The sequence below is a fragment of the Bos indicus x Bos taurus genome, chromosome 7, assembly GCF_003369695.1.
Source record: "Bos indicus x Bos taurus breed Angus x Brahman F1 hybrid chromosome 7, Bos_hybrid_MaternalHap_v2.0, whole genome shotgun sequence".
Taxonomy (NCBI): Eukaryota; Metazoa; Chordata; class Mammalia; order Artiodactyla; family Bovidae; genus Bos; species Bos indicus x Bos taurus.
In genome coordinates, this window is record NC_040082.1 from 76,057,686 (window position 1) to 76,073,337 (window position 15,652).

The window sequence follows — 15,652 nt, forward strand, 5'->3', positions numbered from 1 at the left end:
TGCTCCACCCTCTTCCCGCAGCAGTGGACAGAATGGTTCCTGGTAGGCATCTAGACATGCAGCTACCACCAAGGCCACATTGTAAGGAAATGTGAGAGCCTGGTTCCTGTGTTTAGATATAGCATTTCTGTCCTTTACATTTGGTAATTTACCCTTGGACTTGACAGTGAATCAGAGTTTGGGACGTCTTTATGATTTAGAACCCTACATTTCCAGGAGGGGTTGTCTCTTGGCATCTTCTTTGACCCTTAATCCCTGTTGAAGTTGTCATAACATCAAGGGGCCAGTCAGAATTTAGAGAAGTAACACAAAGGAACACAAAAGGGTGTTTTCTAAAGTATAAACTTCAAACCTCTATGAGTTAGTCATGTGATAATTCAGGCTACAAAGAAATGTGTAATATATTAGTTGGTGTTGATTTGGTATTTTTTTCCGCCTCTTCCCTGAATTAATAGTAGGCATTTGATTTTAATTCAGGTCAACAATAATGCTTATTGCTATTCTAGCAGTGACTATGTGTCAGACAATATGTTATTTGCGTCACGTGGTTCTTTTTACATCTTGACAGCTGTTCTATGAAGTAGACAATATTATTTTCATTGGACAGAGAGCAAAATTGTTCAGAAGGTGAAGTAACTTGCAAGTCTACAAAACTAGGAAGTGGCGTGGCTGAAATTTGAACCTGACCTAGCAGACTGTAAAGCATTTGTCCATTGCATTCCACTTGGTATGATTTCTGCTGTGTGCAGAAACAGGCTCAAAGCAGAGTGTTATTGCTGCAGAAGATAAGAATAAAGTCAAGAAACTTACCATGGAGTTGAAGATAAGATAGATCACCATAGACCACCTAAGGACAGCTGTGAGAAGATCCCAGAAAGGAAGTTCAGTTGAGGTGCTGTGGGGATTAAAGGAAGAGGCTGAGAGCCTAACACCCATTTGGGATCTTTAGAAAAAGGGATTCACAGAGGAGGTGCATGTGAAGTGGGTCTTGTGGGACTGGCCAAACCTTGCCTGGGGGGATGGATGAGGGAAGGACTTGTGGGTGATAATAACTGTCAAATGCCCAAGGTTAATAAATAAGCTTCTAAACAGACTATTAGAACATACATGTGCCTGTATCTCTATGTATGTACCTGTGCGTATTGCATGGGCATGGATGCAGGCATACATACATTCTGTATAAAGACCTCATATTCTCTTCAAAAGCAAAAGGCTAACGATTTTAAGTAGCAAAGTTGTCCGAACTCTGTTCTCTAGCTCTCCTGAGAACCAGAACACCTTTAAGCAACACTTACTATTAATAGACATTCATGTTTATACAGGCCAGGTAGGAATGAGTTTTTTTTTTTTTAATTTTTCCGGGCTTCTATGATTGGGGCTGCTCCTTTTTTTTTTTTTTTTAAGTATCTGCTCCTCTTTTCTAGCATGTGGAAACATTAGACTTCCTGTTTCTGCTTGATTTTGAAACTGTCTCCCATCCTCCTATCACAGGTAATCCCTGTGTCCCCGTGCAGTCGTAGCTTACGGGTAGCGAGTGCAGGCAACACCCAGTCCGTCCCTGCTGTGGACGTGAAGACCTCTCTGGATTCACAGTGAAAAGCTACACAATGCATTCCACTACAGCTGACGACACCCGGCTTCCAGAATAACAAGCAAGACAACTTTTAAGTGACTGTTGTTGACCAGTGTCTTCTGTGCATTGGTTTGGTATGCTTGTGGTTGGTTTTTTGAAAGGATGGGACAAATTCTTTGAATTGTTCTCAAGGAAGACTCACTCCCTGAAGGCAGTACAGATGCCGTGGAAAAGACATCGGCAGGGTGGCTATGTATGTTCCTCTGGTCTATGTGACTGCTGAGACTCTGGGAAGCTGTCCTTCTGATTGATACGGGGGAAAATGCCGAAACTAGGTGAGTTAAAAAGTGCCCAGACTAATTTGGTTGTAACACCTTTGTCGGAATCGATGACTAAGCACCATGGTGTTGCTGTCTACAGGGAAATAACCTTTGGTCACAGCTTTCAAGTGGTTGTGTTCAGAAAAATCACTGCTTTTCTTTTGCAAGGACTCTGGGTGTGGAGGAGCGTTAGGAGACTAAGGGCTGTTTGAGGACTGTGGGTAGAAAAGATGGCATCTGGAGTTTGCGTGTAGACAGTTTTATCTCTAAATGGATGAAGGATTAAAATGCTTCAGAAATGGGGCTCTGAACCGATGGAGAACTTTTGCACATAAAATTTCTCCTTCTCACAATTTCTGTGTGTTTGGTAACTCTCAGACGTCCCTGGATTCCAGTGATCTGATAGCGTCAGGAACACCTTGTAGAGACCTGCAAACCCAACAGTGTTTATTTGTGTTCTCCCATTATGTAGGGGTTTGTCAGAATATTGACACTGCCATTTCCTCTAACAGCCAGTAAGCAATTTGAACTCACAAACAAGGCCTTCTGTGCTTTAAAATACACCTTAGGCTTGTTTTTAGCCTTTCATAATACTTCTACAAGTAGATTTCATTTTATTTTTCAGGTAGATTGGAAAAGTTTTCAAAGATTGAAATACATAGAGCGTTTCAAAATAGCTTTAAAAGTTATATTGGTATTTACACATTCTTGTTCAAATCTATACATCATATTTTGTTTTAGATAACTGAAATTTTTTGGCTCAGAAGACTTTCTGGACCTAAAATTGAATACTAGGAAGGAATTCAAACTTGGAAGACATAGATGAATGTTAACATATCTAGTGTCTTGACCCATGAATTGAACCTCTGGCAGCCATGCTATTTCATAGAGCCATGACTACTCCTGTTATATGGAGTGTGGTCACCTGCAGATCATATATGTAAAATGTACATTTGCCTTCCAGATGCCCAGAGCTGTGCATGTGATTCTCTGTCAACTTTATATATGTATATATATATACATTCTATCCAATATATAAAAATGGTTATGTGTCTGACTATATCACAGCACATACATACAGTTGGAATCAGAGCCAGGCTTGGTTGGGAAAGTTTTGTGGGAGAAGTGAGGTTTTTTTTGTTTTTTGGAGAGGGAGGTTGGGCTACGTAATGTATTAATACTTTGGCAGAAAGAAGCAGACATAACGATTCCAAGGCTGGAGTTAAATGCATTCATGATTAAGCACGAACCATTTAGGAGCAGATTGTAAATTACTGGTTGAAAATAGCCAAGCTAAAAGTGAAGAGGCGGCAAGGAGTAAGTGTGGAAGAGAACAGGATGGGTGTGTGGGAGCTTCTGTAGCCAGTGTGGCTGGTAAATGTCAGCTTTGGATACCAGCACTCCAGACCATGCTGCCATCTAGTGGAACTGGCTGAAATCACTGCCTCTCCTCACTGCCGGTTAAATTAGAGAAGGCAATGGCACCCAACTCCAGTACTTTTGCCTGGAAAATCCCATGGATGGAGGAGCCTGGTAGGCTGCAGTCCATGGGGTCTCGAAGAGTCAGACACGACTGAGCAACTTTGCTTTCACTTTCATGCATTGGAGAAGGAAATGGCAACCCACTCCATTATTCTTGCCTGGAGAATCCCAGGGACGGGGGAGCCTGGTGGCTGCCGTCTATGGGGTCACACAGAGTCGGACACGACTGAAGTGACTTAGCATAGCATAGCATCTTGACCGCAGAGAAGCTCACTTTTCTTCCCCCTGGGGATTTTAGGTGAAGAATTTGAGAAAGGAGATGGATACCACTATGCTCCCTCAAATGGTATTAATTTTGACTCTAGAAAATGAAGCTGAGTACCAGTATAAAGAGTTTCCCATAGACAATTTTAAAAGCTGTGATCTCTTTTTAAGATTAATTTTAACAGCAGTAAAGTTGCTTTACAATGTTGTGTTAGTTTCTGGTGTACAGCAAAGTGAATCAGCCATACATATACATATATTCCCTCATTTTTGGATTTCCTTTCCATTTAGGTCACCTCAGAGCACTGAGTAGAGTTCCTTGTACTACACAGTAGGTTCTCATTAGTTATCTGTTTAATACATGATACGGCGGAGGCTGTGGTCTTGCTGAGAGTGGTGTACATGGCCCTTCAGCTCAGAGCGTGGGACATGCAAGAAGCAGCCCTTGGGAGGGTCTACAGCTGGGTGAAAGCACACCCATGCAGCTTTGGGCTGCTTTGGTGTTTCACATACAGGGGCGACAGGGGAGAGCCCTCTGATTGTAGACACTGCAGCCCACAGACCTCAGAGCTGGCACAGAGCTGTTCTCCTCCTCCCCTCCCTTCCAGCCATCTGTTCAGAAAAACTTACTAAATTTCTTTTCTGCATCAGGGACCCTTCCAGGTACCAGGCATACACCAGTGAAAAAAGCAGAGAGAAATCCCTGCCCTTGGAGAACAGACATTCTCCTGGGAGAGATAGACAGTAAGATAAATAAGTTAAATATATAGTAGGTGGTGGGATACTACTAAATGCTAAGGAAGAAAAAAAAATTAAGCTGAATAGGAGGATAAAGATTGGGGGTGTGTGTAGGATTTGCAATTATGTGTCATCATAGAGAATGTGATATTAGACTCGCTTGAAAGTTGTGAGGAAGGCTTATGGGTGAATATCCTGGGGAAGAACATCCCAACCAGAGGGCAAGCATATGCAGAGGTCCTAATGGGCAATGGGCACAGTATTCCAGAAACAGCTAGAGTGCTGATAAGGAAAAGGACAGGAGATAAGACAGAGAGATGGTGAAGGGCCAGATTCGCTGGCATGCTGTGGACAATTAGGGGTTTCCCAGGTGGTGCTAGTGGTAAAGAGTCTGCCCACCAAAGCAGGAGATGCAGGTTGGGTCCCTGGGTCAGGAAGATCCTCTGGAGGAGGGCATGGCAATCCACTCCAGTGTTCTTGCCTGGGGAATCCCATGGACAGAGGAGCCTGGAGGGCTTTAGTCCACAGGGTCACAAAGAGTTGGACATGACTGAACCAACTTAGCACTCAGCACTCTGTGGAAAATTATAATGAATTTTACTTTCACTAGCCATAAGATGAGAAGCTGCTTGATTTAGTCTAATATTTTCATTTTATGGATGAAATTTAGGACAAAGAAATCAAATCAGGTATTCGTGGGTATCCAGCATCATACTGCCAAAGCCGGGATGGGAACCTGCTTCCTAACAGCCCTGCCTGCCCAGGTCGGGTGCACAAGCATACATAGGCCCAGACTTCCAAGTGCAGTGGTCTATGAGGAAGCCAAGTGCTGTTGGCTCCTCGGGCAAGTGTTTGGTTGTTCCCACAGCATGAACTACCTACCTATAGAGGACCCACAGCAAACACAAGAAAGGAGCAGGCCTCTTAACTCAGAAGAGTCCTCTGCTAAAAATGTCTGAGTGTAGAGAGAAATCCTTCAGATTTTCCCAGTGGTTAAACTCAAGAATCTACAATCTTGTAAAGCTTCCCTGTGTTCATTTCTAAGTAATTGGATAGAGTTAAGAGATGATTTCTGTATTCCCAAGTGTTTGATCCCAGTTCTCAGTATCACTGCTCACCATAAAAGTTAGTAAGATTGAATATCATATTACCTAAAATGAATTTGAAAACAGGATTACCCGCTGAAGAGAGAGTGAATGGTTATCATCAAATACAGTCTGACTTGAACTAATTTTGCCTAACATTCTTGCTTTGCTATGAGCTAATTCAAACCTTTCCCCTCCCTCTTCTTCGATCTCCTTTAGATCTCATGACAGTTGTCCTCTGGATGCTGGCCAAGTCCTCCAATCACGCTTTCTGATGAAGGTTGGGCCAGTGCTGAGTCTAGAGGACAGTGGCCTTGTGCTGTTGTCTGCGTCATTCTTGTGTCCTTCACCACACGTGGCCTGTATCTTGTGCACGGAACGTGAGGTCCTGCATAAGGTTGTGCCATCTTGTGGAGGGAACCAATTCCTCCCTAACTCTGTCCCCATTCTTTCATTTCTTTCCTTCTAAAACGAAGCTCCCATTACAGGTAGTGTGAAATTCATAGCACCATCTTCTTCTGCATTTGTGTTTGTTTGCGTAGTGCTTTCTCTTTCACTTTGTCTCTCTCTTTTTGCCAAACATGGTAATTTCATAACTTGTGTATGTTGTCTGTCAATGAGCATGCTCCTCATTCACTGCCTAGAATTTTATATCCATTATGGTTCTTCTTGTGTGAAAAAGGAGCCCTAGTTTAGACTGGCTCATAACAAAGTGGATTTTTTATTAGCTACATACTGGAATGAGATTTGATTTAGCAGTCCTGTGATGTCTAGAACCCACTTTTTTTTTCCCCAATCTGCCTCCTGTGGTTGGGTCTCATCCTCAGCTGACTTCTCTCATGCTGGTTAAATGTCCTCAGCAATCCTAACTGCGTGCCCGCAATCCACTGTCCAGAAGCAGAGAGAACTGGCTTTTGGAAATTCTATCAGAGTGACCTTTCCCAGAAGCCCCCAGCATATGTGTGATGTCTCACTGACCCAAACTGAGCCAGGTACCCAATCTTAAACCAGTTTAACGACTAAGAAATGTGCTGTGTTGACTGACTGCAGGCTTGGGTTGCCTAAACCAGTCTTTTTGTGGTGAGGGGGATGGGATTACTAGACTAGGTGGAAATGGTCAGGGCTGAACCTGGGAGCTGGGGGCTGGGGTCAGTTTCTCCCTCAAACAGCATGCTGCTCCACAAGGATGGAGGGATGGAAGTGATGGCGAGTCAGCCACGGTGTCTCCTACACGGGCTTCCTTTCACTGTGTTTTTAATTTTTTCCCCGTTGCTTCTTATTTGGTGACTGGCTGTGGTCTAATACAGCAAATGGAGCCCTGCATATTGGCTTGCCAACCTCTTCCCCTCCCCAGTGACAAATGACATAGATGCTCTCAGGGAGAGCAAGGATGCAGACTCCATGAACCATAACAGCACTGCAGCTCAGAGAGGGAAGATCTCACCCCCAGACGTGGTCTAGTAAACACTGAACAGTGAGAATAAGAACAGACAAAATTAATTACAGGCAGCCCTTCAACCTATAGTAATTATAGGCCCCCTCAGGACACTGGAGTCCAATATAAATTAAAAAAAAAAAAATCAGTGTAATACACTTTTGTGCATCATGTACACGCCCATGAAAATATTTCATGAAAGCCCCTCAAAATTAATTGCTGTTGTTAACATCTTTTAAATAGCTGCTTTATATTTCATGATGTATATTTTGTTCATCTGTTCCTCCTTAGGGATATTCTTTTGCCACTATAAACCATGTGTCAATACACATTTGAATAAATATCAGATCAGATCAGATCAGATCAGTTGCTCAGTCGTGTCCGACTCTTTGCGACCCCATGAATCGCAGCACGCCAGGCCTCCCTGACCATCACCAACTCCCGGAGTTCACTGAGACTCACGTCCATCGAGTCAGTGATGCCATCCAGCCATCTCATCCTCTGTCGTCCCCTTCTCCTCTTGCCCCCAATCCCTCCCAGCATCAGAGTCTTTTCCAATGAGTCAACTCTTTGCATGAGGTGGCCAAAGTACTGGAGTTTTCAGCTTTAGCATCATTCCCTCCAAAGAAATCCCACGGCTGATCTCCTTCAGAATGGACTGGTTGGATCTCCTTGCAGTCCGAGGGACTCTCAAGAGTCTTCTCCAACACCACAGTTCAAAAGCATCAATTCTTCGGCACTCAGCCTTCTTCACAGTCCAACTCTCACATCCATACGTGACCACAGGAAAAACCATAGCCTTGACTAGACGGACCTTTGTTGGCAAAGTAATGTCTCTGCTTTTGAATATGCTATCTAGGTTCGTCATAACTTTCCTTCCAAGGAGTAAGTGTCTTTTAATTTCATGGCTGTAGTCACCATCTGTAGTGATTTTGGAGCCCAGAAAAATAAAGTCTGACACTGTTTCCACTGTTTCCCCATCTATTTCCCATGAAGTAATGGGACCGGATGCCATGATCTTCATTTTCTGAATGTTGAGCTTTAAGCCAACTGTTTCACTCTCCATTTTCACTTTGATCAAGAGGCTTTTGAGTTCCTCTTCACTTTCTGCCATAAGGGTGGTGTCATCTGCATATCTGAGGTTATTGATATTTCTCCCAGCAATCTTGATTCCAGCTTGTGTTTCTTCCAGCCCAGCGTTTCTCATGATGTATTCTGCATAGAAGTTAAATAAACAGGGTGACAATATACAGCCTTGACGTACTCCTTTTCCTATTTGGAACCAGTCTGTTGTTCCATGTCCAGTTCTAACTGTTGCTTCCTGACCTGCATATACATTTCTCAAGAGGCAGATCAGGTGGTCTGGTATTCCCATCTCTTGAAGAATTTTCCGCAGTTTATTGTGATCCACACAGTCAAAGGCTTTGGCATAGTCAATAAAGCAGAAATAGATGTTTTTCTGGAACTCTCTTGCTTTTTCCATGATCCAGTGGATATTGGCAATTTGATCTCTGGTTCCTCTGCCTTTTCTAAAACCAGCTTGAATAAATATATTAATAGTTTAAAAAAAAGCAGTGTAGTAAATCCGTATGTTCCTGTAAAGAATACCCTTACACTTTTCAGATAGGAGTTTAATTGTCATATTTGATTAGTTTATCTATTTTAATTGATATTCCTGGGCTCCGGATAATGTACAGACTTTGAAGCTGCACTCAAGTAAACAAAACAGGGCAATTGGTTATAAGGAGTTTCATTTAGTTTACTCTAGATGAGAGCTCCAGGAGAATGGCTGTCTAGGGCAGGTTATGGGACTGGGGCAACATTCAGAGGGCTCTTGAGAGAGTGAAAGTCATGGTGATGTAGAGCAAACACCACTTTTGTGATGAGTAAATTGGATTAAAAGAGGTACTAGTTTGTCTTTGTAGATGAGCTCTGTGGCTAGGGTATAGCATTCCACTCCCCAACCAGCCGGTATTCCCTGCCGTATCCCCAAGGGAATCTATGCACAGAGGGCCTATCAAAGCAGGGGAACCCCTTTATCACCAGAGAGCTTTGACCGAAACCCTACTGATGACCTCAAACTAGGCTGCCCACATGGGTCACAGAAATCAGTCCAGGAACCCTGGGCTGGGCTGCAGAAGGACACGGAGGCTGCCTCGAGGGGCTGATCACAGAAAGGACACCCCCACAGTGGAGGTCTCAGAGATCTACGTTCTAGTCCTTTTTAAGTTGCTTGTGTGATGAGCCTTTGGACTGGTCATATCAACTTACTGGACCTAATTTCTCATTTGTGACGAAGTTTGAGGAATGAGGAGATTGAGAGGTCCTCAAAGGCTTTTTGGAGCACTAGCTTTCTGATTCTTGGATTCTATGCCTGGGAAGTGTCATGTGGAACTGAGGTGAGTTTAGGCGTGAGGACCTAACTCCTCTTTGCCTGCACTTGCAGACAGACAAGGGATGGCACAGTTTCTGTATTACATGCGATGAATGTCTTAAATAGCCACCAAGTGGCTTGACTGGCTGAGTGCCGGGTGTGAATTGCTCCAAATTGAGTGTTGTTCGTTGGATCCTACAGATGCTGCGGTATAGCCACAGCTCACTGAATAGTGGGATTGTTTCCTCTGCCAAGCCAGGCTTGGATTTTGGCTGCCAGGCTTGTGTTCTGGGACATCCAGATGTCAGGGATCTTGTGGGAGCAGTGAGAACAGACGGTGACTCGTGGCAGATGCTTCTGTTCTAAAGTGGTTTCAAAGCCGTGGCCACGTGGCTTATCCTGGGATGAGTGAGCCCCACTTGTGTTCCAGTCTCCTGTTTTGTTAAGAGTCTGATTGCAAGGGGTGCTGCACACTGTTGTGGTTTATTGATTTTTAGTGATCCTGTTACTCAATAACCCCTGCATGCTCTGCTCTGAAACCTTAAGCCCTGAGCTCTGCCTTAGTAGGACAGGTAGTTTGTTTTTAACATCAGTCTGTATAAACCGGTGGTCCCAAACTCTACAAGAACTAGACAAGAAATATTAAGTAGTGCTTTATATGGGCTTCCCAGGTGGCATTAGTGCTAAATGTAAGAGACTATGAGACACAGATTCGATCCCTGGGTGGGGAATATTCCCTGGAGAAGGGCATGGCAACGCACTCCAGTATTCTTGCCTGGAGAATCCCACGGACAGAGGAGCCTGGTGGGCTATAGTCCATGGGATCTCACAGTGTCGGACACAGCTAAAGCGACTTAGTACACATACACTCAGCTGGTAAAGAATCCGCCTGCTGTGTGGGAGACCTGAGTTCGATCCCTCGGTTGGGAAGATCCCCTGGAGAAGGGAAAGGCTATCCACTCCAGTATTCTGGCCTGGAGAATTCCATGGACCGTATAGTCCACGGGGTTGCAAAGAGTCGAGCACCACTGAGCTACTTTCACTTTCATACACGCACATACAGTGCTTTATATGAACACTTGGAAATCTTGAGGCCTGTGGCAGACTTGCAGAGAACAGTTCTTATCTAAAGACATTAAAATTCAGATGAAAAACTTACGTGACCCAAGAAGACTGTGAGTTGGATTCAGTCCTAAGGCTACCAGTTTGTGATTCTTGCGCTGTAGGCCACCTAGCTTCAAATTTGCTGAGCTTCAGAGAGGCCAGATTTTCTTGATGTGAGCCTTGTGTATTTTTGTTTTTGTAGTAGACTTTACCTTTTTACCTTAGATTAGAAAACTGACTATCACTGGAGTAAAGTGGGCCACCATGATTTTTACCCGCAAATTGCACATACTCCAAAAGAAATCATATCCCTGACAAAAAGAATTTCTTTCGTTCAGTAGCCTTGGGAGACTGAATCAATTTAGAGAAGCAGAGGTGGAAATCTCAGTCAAAACAATTCTGAATGTTTTACCTCATAAGAAGAATTTGTATCACTAAAGGTAAGGAACCCTAGGCATTTGAAGTCATACACCTGTCTGGCAAGTTGTCTGCTGGGTTTTACTCCTCTTTGCCTTTTCCTGTTATGAGGCAGGCAGGAGGTTAGTGAGCTGGGTGGGGTTGAGGGTGGGATCAACTTGCATTCAACTCTTTTCCCAACCCTCCAAGCCTCCCCACACTTTTAATTTCTGCATTCCTGCTACCACTTGGGATGCCCTGTGAAAGAACAGAGAAATTGGTGAATTCATTTACTTTTTTTTTTTCGCCACACCATGCAGCATGCAGAACTTCCCTGACTAGGGATCAAAGCCATGCTTCCTGCAGTGGAAGCACAGAGTATTAACCACTGGACGACCAGGGAAGTCCTTCATTTACTTTTAGATATTGGTCATCCACAGGCCTTTCCTCCAAGGGATGCTTGTATTTTTAAAAGAACTTGAATGGTAGAACAGAAAACAGGGCAAAGTTTAGCGCAAAGTACCGCCTCTGTAATGAGAGTGTTTCCTGTAATGCTAAGAACATAATTTGGGGCTTGGGAGCCTCCCAGGCGCCTTAGAGGTAACATTTTATGTTGCCCTGCTTCAGGTAAGACCTGCTGGGTTAGCATCAACCACTGAGCCTGGAGAGGGGGGTTTGACTTTATTCTTTTTTATTTGTATAATTGAAACTTGTGTGAGAGTCCATGCAAATTATTGCAAATGTGTTTTTGTAAGAGATTGATGGCACCCTGCTTCCCTGTGTCTGGTATTGGCCAATGGGAGACTATGTGACTTTAAATATTCCTTCAGCAAAACCACTGAAATCAAGTTGTGCTAAAACTGTGTTCTTCTGATAGTGTTTTCTCCTCAGAGTACTCTCCCCACTTACTTTTTTCAGTGGGGTTCCATAAGTGAATAGTCCACCAATCCTTCCTCTCCTACCTTACATGCGTGCGTGCATGCTAAGGCACTTCAGTTGTGTCTGACTCTTTGTGACCCTGTGGACTTTAGCCCACCAGCCTCCTCTGTCCATGGGATTCTCCAGGCAAGAATACTGGAGTGGGTAGCCATTTCCTTCTCCAGGGGATCTTCCCAACCCAGGGATCAAACCCACATCTCTTATGTCTGCTGCATTGACAGGTGGGTTCTTTACCACTGGCACCACCTAGGAAGCCTCTCTACTACCTTAACACCAGTTTATTCTGCAAGGCCTTGCAATTTGGCTTTTATCTCTAGTTCTGTTACTAAATAGTCTTTCTCAAAGATCCCAGTAACCAAATGATTATCATATCCATTGGTCTTCTCTTTAACCTTCCTTTCTGACCCTTTATTCTTGCCTCTGTAGACCGTTACACATGCTGTTAGCTCTACCTAGAACTGTCCCTCCTTCTCTCTCCTAACCTCCCTTTCTTTGGCTAATTCTTTGACCTTCAGATCTTAGTTTAGAAATCACTTCTCTCAGGAAGCCTTCCTTGATGACTCCCTCCTCCAGGTCCAATCTAGGTATTTGTCCTTTGAGTCTTCATAGCACCCACGCTTGTGTGCTATTCACTTGTCCTACTGTATTTTAATTAGTGTTCTCCCGTCTGTACTCCCCTCTCCACTGTACTGTGGGCTCTGTGAGAGCAGGTACCATGGTGGTTTTATCTACACCGTTTACCTTATACCTAAACATGGTAGATGCTCAAAAAATATCTGTGGCATGAAGAACTGCAGAAATGCAGATGACGTCTGAACAGCAAAGTCTACAGCTTCCTCTAGAATAGATGATGAACCCCTGATTTTCTTTATCACTCTTTGGTTCCTCCCTATGTCCCTGGACCTCCAATTAGAAGATGTAGAGGAGTTGTTGGATGTCTTCAGTAAAATGTGGCATCTGACCCTGAAGAAGAAGAGAGGTGTCAGGAAATCCTTATCAATCCCATTTAGCCACTCATGACCAGGCAGCAACTCTCTGTGTTGCTTATGGTGAACAAGTCATGGCTACCTGTTGTTAAAACTAGTGGAAAGAATGAGTTTTAAGGATTCTGACCACCAGCAGAATGGGAAACATGTTTTTCAGGAGACCAGGCAAGTTGGTTGTGATGATTTTATCATCAGCATGAAGGAAGAACTTAATGTCTGATTGGCAACAGTAGAGAAACACAGACTAAGAGAGGAACTGATAAGTATTATATAGATGGTATTGTACTTTCTAGGTTATTAAGAAATTTTCAAGGTCATTTAAACTATTTGCAATTTCATGTTACTGATTTTAGAACCCAGTGTCCCTCCTCTCACCTCTGAACACATTATTCTCCTATATTCAGAGCATCACATCTGTGTGTAGATCTGTGTGTTGGGATGGGCTTTCTAGAGCAATTAAAAAGAATGTGAAATCTTGATCACATGTTTCTTCTTGTCTCTTGAAATTGGGTAAGAATTGTTGACCAGGTATAAAGACCATGAAAAAAACACAGATTTATGAGGGAAAGTTTAGTGAAAAAATGTAGGCTCTTATCTGTATTACAGAAGAGTGTGATTAACACTAGTTGATTTTTTAGAAAAAAAAAATAAAGTATGTTCCATACCCTTCGTTCCATGAAGAGGAGAGATCCTATGCAATCTGTTGTAGACATTGTGCCATCAAAGGCTCTGAGAGCTGAAGGAGCAGCAGCACTCCCCGAAGAGCCTTGGTCATCTGGGGAACCGGTCTGGTAGAAGAACGCATCCCCACTTTGGTTGTCCTGCTCAGACCTCAGACTCAGGTGTGTGAGTGGAGACACCTTGCCCACTATCACACCTGTTCCGCCTCTGGACTCCTTGCTGTTCACGTCTGGCTCCCTCTTCCTCCAAGTCAGGCAGGCTCTGAACCTCTGAATCATCTCTGCTGTCTGATCTCTCTATATCTTTCTTCTCTGGGGGCACGTGGCCTATTTGCCTTGAATTATAATGATTTGTGCTCTGCTCATTTAGACACATTCTAGGATGGAGAAAAGTAGCCTGGGATGAGGTCAGAGGACCCTCATTCCAGTCTCATTTCACATTCAGTCCCAGCTAAGTGACCTAGGGCCAGCTGCTTCCTTTCTTTGAGGATCTGTGTCCTCATGGTTGGATAGCATCACTGACTCAATGGACATGAACTTGGGCAGAGTCTGGGACATAGTGAGGGACAGGGAAGCCTGGCATGTTGCAGTCCATGGGGTTGGGCAGACTCTGGGAGATGGTTAGGAATAAGGAGGCCTGGCATGCTGCAGTCCATGGGGTTGGGCAGACTCTGGGAGGTGGTTAGGGATAGGGAGGCCTGGCATGCTGCAGTCCATGGGGTTGGGCAGACTCTGGGAGATGATTAGGGATAGGGAGGCCTGGCATGCTGCAGTCCGTGGGGTCACAAAGAGTCAGACATGACTTGGCAACTGAACAACAACAACGACATCTTCATCAGAAGATTCCTTCCTTACAGGATTATTATGAGGATCAACGACGATGTATGCAGAAGCACTTCAAGAGTTAGAAAATCTCACCCTCCTGAGGTGCAGTAAGAGCAGAGATGCTCTGTCATGTGCATGGCATAATACCTAGCACACTGTAGGTGCTTGATAAACTACACTTATTAGCTATGATATTAAGAAATAAGCTTCATTTAAACACATAAATTGCTTGCTACTAAACTGCATTGCTGGTTCCGAATGTGGGTCTATGGCCAAGGAGGACATACTCTCCTTCTGGTTCACGTAACAGGATATTTGGAACCACCAAGGTGCTGCCTTTTCATTCATGGGTGAGTTTGATCCATTAAGAAAACAGGTGACAAAATTAATTACATATTGTGCAACCATGGATCCCAAATTGGCCTTAGAAAAACGTAGCGTGTTGTAAATGCAAACAGCCTCTGAGGGAAAGCTTGTTCCTAAGAGGCTTGCTTAATAGAATGTTGATTGCCTGCGAGGAGTTCATGCCTTGAGTAAAAGGTGTCTGGAATTTCCATCTGACTTTATTAGTATATATATTCAGGTGGCCCAGTGCCGGATGTTAGTTCTTAAAGGAAACAGTGTTCCCACTCTGAAGAAGGTAAGGCCACTGCTCTTTGCAAGTGGGCAGCTTCTGCTTGTACCTTGCTGGCCCTGGAAATTCCATCACTTGAAGTGGAATTTTGTTCAATCCATCTTATTCGTGGCTCCAAGGACAACTGTGGTGGGTTTGATAGGGGGTTAGTGAGGTTGCCTCTGTAAAGACAAGAACAATCCATTAGTTGAAGCCTACACTCCAGTGGCTTCTACTGGGGCTGTTTGCATTTGCTCAGCACTCTCTGTTTATGAGAATGTTAAGAGGAAGTGCATCCATTCTGTGTATGTTGTAAAAAAGAAGGCTTGCAGCTGTCAGAATTATTTTCTTCTTGGCTCCTTATCTGGTAGAGTTTTGGATTGTTGCAGATTATCAGCCTCAGTTCTCCAGATGCAATGCAAATTTTCTTGTTTTCTGTCTTTGAAGATAACAGATATTTATGTACACAGTTCCTTGTAATATACTTTCAGGATGAGGAGAAATTAGGCTTATTCCTATATGTTGTCATAATTCAATATTATGAAATGAGTAAATGATTGTTTTATTAGTTGTATAGTGCATTCATAGAATCCAACATATTCTACTCTCTAGAAAGGGGAAAAAAAAAAGCCCACAAGATACAATCTTCTGTTCCAAATAGCTTACAAATCTGCCTCAGAGACAACGAACATCGACTTTGTGTTAGAAGTTCACAGAGAAAGTGAAGTGCACTGGGCACTCCTACTGAAGCTTTATGGGGGGATTGAGACCTGAGCTAGGGTTTGGGGTAAAAAAAAAAACAAAAAACAGTGTAACAGAGCAGAAACAGTAGACCTGA

The 15,652-nt window shown here is 43.6% G+C and overlaps 1 protein-coding gene across 2 annotated transcripts in view; it reads left to right on the forward strand.

Moving 5' to 3' along the window:
* The window catches only part of TNFAIP8 (TNF alpha induced protein 8), a 144,657-nt gene that overhangs the window by 70,444 nt on the left and 58,561 nt on the right, over nucleotides 1-15,652 (forward strand). Inside the window, exon 2 of one of the 2 annotated variants that reach the window (XM_027546950.1) lies at nucleotides 1,492-1,908. The exons of the other annotated variant lie outside the window; for it this stretch is intronic. Within the exon in view, the coding sequence (XP_027402751.1) occupies nucleotides 1,896-1,908 (13 nt within the window). The 5' untranslated portion in view covers nucleotides 1,492-1,895. The remainder of the gene's footprint in view (nucleotides 1-1,491; nucleotides 1,909-15,652) is intronic. 2 annotated transcript variants of the gene reach the window in all.